Here is a 1,872-nt window from a genome sequence, read left to right on the forward strand (position 1 = left end):
TATAATTTCCCAAATCTAAGTTAGGTTTTCCTCAAAAAGTAGGAGCCTATTTTGGTACTTATTTCAATATAAAATAATAACTTTCCCAGAGTTTTGAAAGAGTTGTTAAAATATTGTTTTAAATCAACATCTTTGTATGTATGCTTAATTAAAATATAATTTGTTTTCCTATAAAAAATATATAATTGGTGAAATAAAAATATATATAATTTATTTAGATAATTACAATGTTTGGGAGATATGAAGAAAACAAGTCTGCTTCTATACAGCAAGGGAAGGGGATTCCCTTTTGCGACATAACACCGCACAGTAACGATGCTTTCCTTATTATTGATGCTTCTTCTCGGTAAAGCCATCCCCATTCTCAAATCTCAACAACTCCCTACTCCCACAGATATATTTATCCTCGCCGGACAGAGTAATATGGCCGGCCGAGGAGGCGTCATCGGCAACATCACCTGGGATGGAATTGTTCCTCCCCAATGCCAATCTAACCCATCAATTTTGCGCCTAAGTGCCGAACTCAAATGGGTCTTAGCCCAGGAGCCACTCCACGCCGACATCGATTATAACAAAACTAACGGAATCGGACCTGGAATGGCATTTGCTAATGCAATCCTGACCAAGGAGCCCACAATCGGAGCAGTGGGTCTAGTGCCATGTGCCATCGGCGGCACAAATATAAGCCAATGGGCTAAAGGAGGTTTTCTCTATGAGCAGTTAATCCGGCGGACAAAAGCGGCGGAAAAGAGCGGCGGAGTTGTTAGAGCGATGTTATGGTATCAAGGGGAAAGTGATACCATATTTGAAGAAGATGCTGATGCTTATAAAGAGAGATTAATCAAGTTTTTCAAGGAGATCCGGGTTGATCTTAATCATCATCGGCTGCGAATAATCCAGGTAATTAATTGATCAATTGATGTTTGGGATTAGGAGTAAATAGATGAATTAATGTTTGGGATTGAAATTTGAAAGTGTTAATTTGGGTAGGTGGGTCTGAAATTTGAAAGTGTTAATTTGGGTAGGTGGGTCTGGCATCCGGGGAGGGAGCATTTGTGGAGGAAATTAGGAAGGCACAATTGGGAATTAAGGTTAAAAATGTAGAAAGTGTTGATGCAAAGGGGCTGCCGCTGGGGCCTGATAGGTTACACCTTACTACGCCAGCTCAGGTTCATCTTGGCCAAATGCTAGCTGATAAGTTCCTTCACTCACCTTCTATGTTTTCTATTCATACTACCACTGATTCTTCTCTGTCTACTAAAATTTATGATAATCACCTGCTATTCATTTTATTAATGTCTTTCTTTCTTTCTTTTTAAGAGTGGACTTCGATTCTCATTGAATTTGAACTTGAGATCTTCACAAAGTTGGAGTTTCCACTTCTTAACTTGTAATATATTGAATGTTCATAATTCATATATGGTACCCATTCAGTTTTGTTAAAAACCGTAGATTTAGTTGATAACATTTTAAGGTCAATATGTTTTTTTTTTGGTCTCCTATAGCCGGGATAGAGAAGGTATCCCCGCCACGGGGATCATCAACCCTGTCATGGGGAATCCGAAAGAGATCCTCAATTTGATAATTAAATTTACACTTTAAATATTACAATTTATAAGTTTTAATTAAATTAAAATGAACTTATCTTTTAAAAAAATTAAATGAGGTAAGTAAAATATTAGAATGGGACTAAATGAGATATTTTTCCTTTCAATCTTTATTCCTTCCTATCTATTTTAAAGGAAGAATACTTTACTCCCAATGCAATAAAAACAATTTTATTTTTAGGATGATTATTGACTTTTGGCTTAGTATATATTGATTTTTTAAATATAAATGGTGACTCCTCGCGTAGAACGGGAGATGGGGAAA

The 1,872-nt window shown here is 36.5% G+C and overlaps 1 protein-coding gene across 1 annotated transcript; it reads left to right on the top strand.

Moving 5' to 3' along the window:
- The first annotated feature begins 248 nt into the window (after positions 1–248).
- Positions 249–1,457, top strand: LOC136235868 (probable carbohydrate esterase At4g34215). The gene is made up of 2 exons (XM_066025941.1): positions 249–900; positions 1,026–1,457. The coding sequence occupies exons 1-2, from the start codon at positions 316–318 to the stop codon at positions 1,317–1,319; spliced, it is 879 nt and encodes a 292-aa protein (XP_065882013.1). The 5' UTR covers positions 249–315; the 3' UTR covers positions 1,320–1,457.
- Positions 1,458–1,872: the final 415 nt, after the last annotated feature.

This window comes from Euphorbia lathyris, chromosome 7, assembly GCF_963576675.1.
Source record: "Euphorbia lathyris chromosome 7, ddEupLath1.1, whole genome shotgun sequence".
NCBI lineage: Eukaryota > Viridiplantae > Streptophyta > Magnoliopsida > Malpighiales > Euphorbiaceae > Euphorbia > Euphorbia lathyris.

Bases quoted from the DNA above. Each gene is read 5' to 3' on its own strand.
- LOC136235868 (XM_066025941.1), top strand. From the start codon at position 316: ATGCTTTCCTTATTATTGATGCTTCTTCTCGGTAAAGCCATCCCCATT. The intron at 901-1,025 runs GTAATTAATTGA...TAATTTGGGTAG, and splicing joins ATCGGCTGCGAATAATCCAG to GTGGGTCTGGCATCCGGGGA.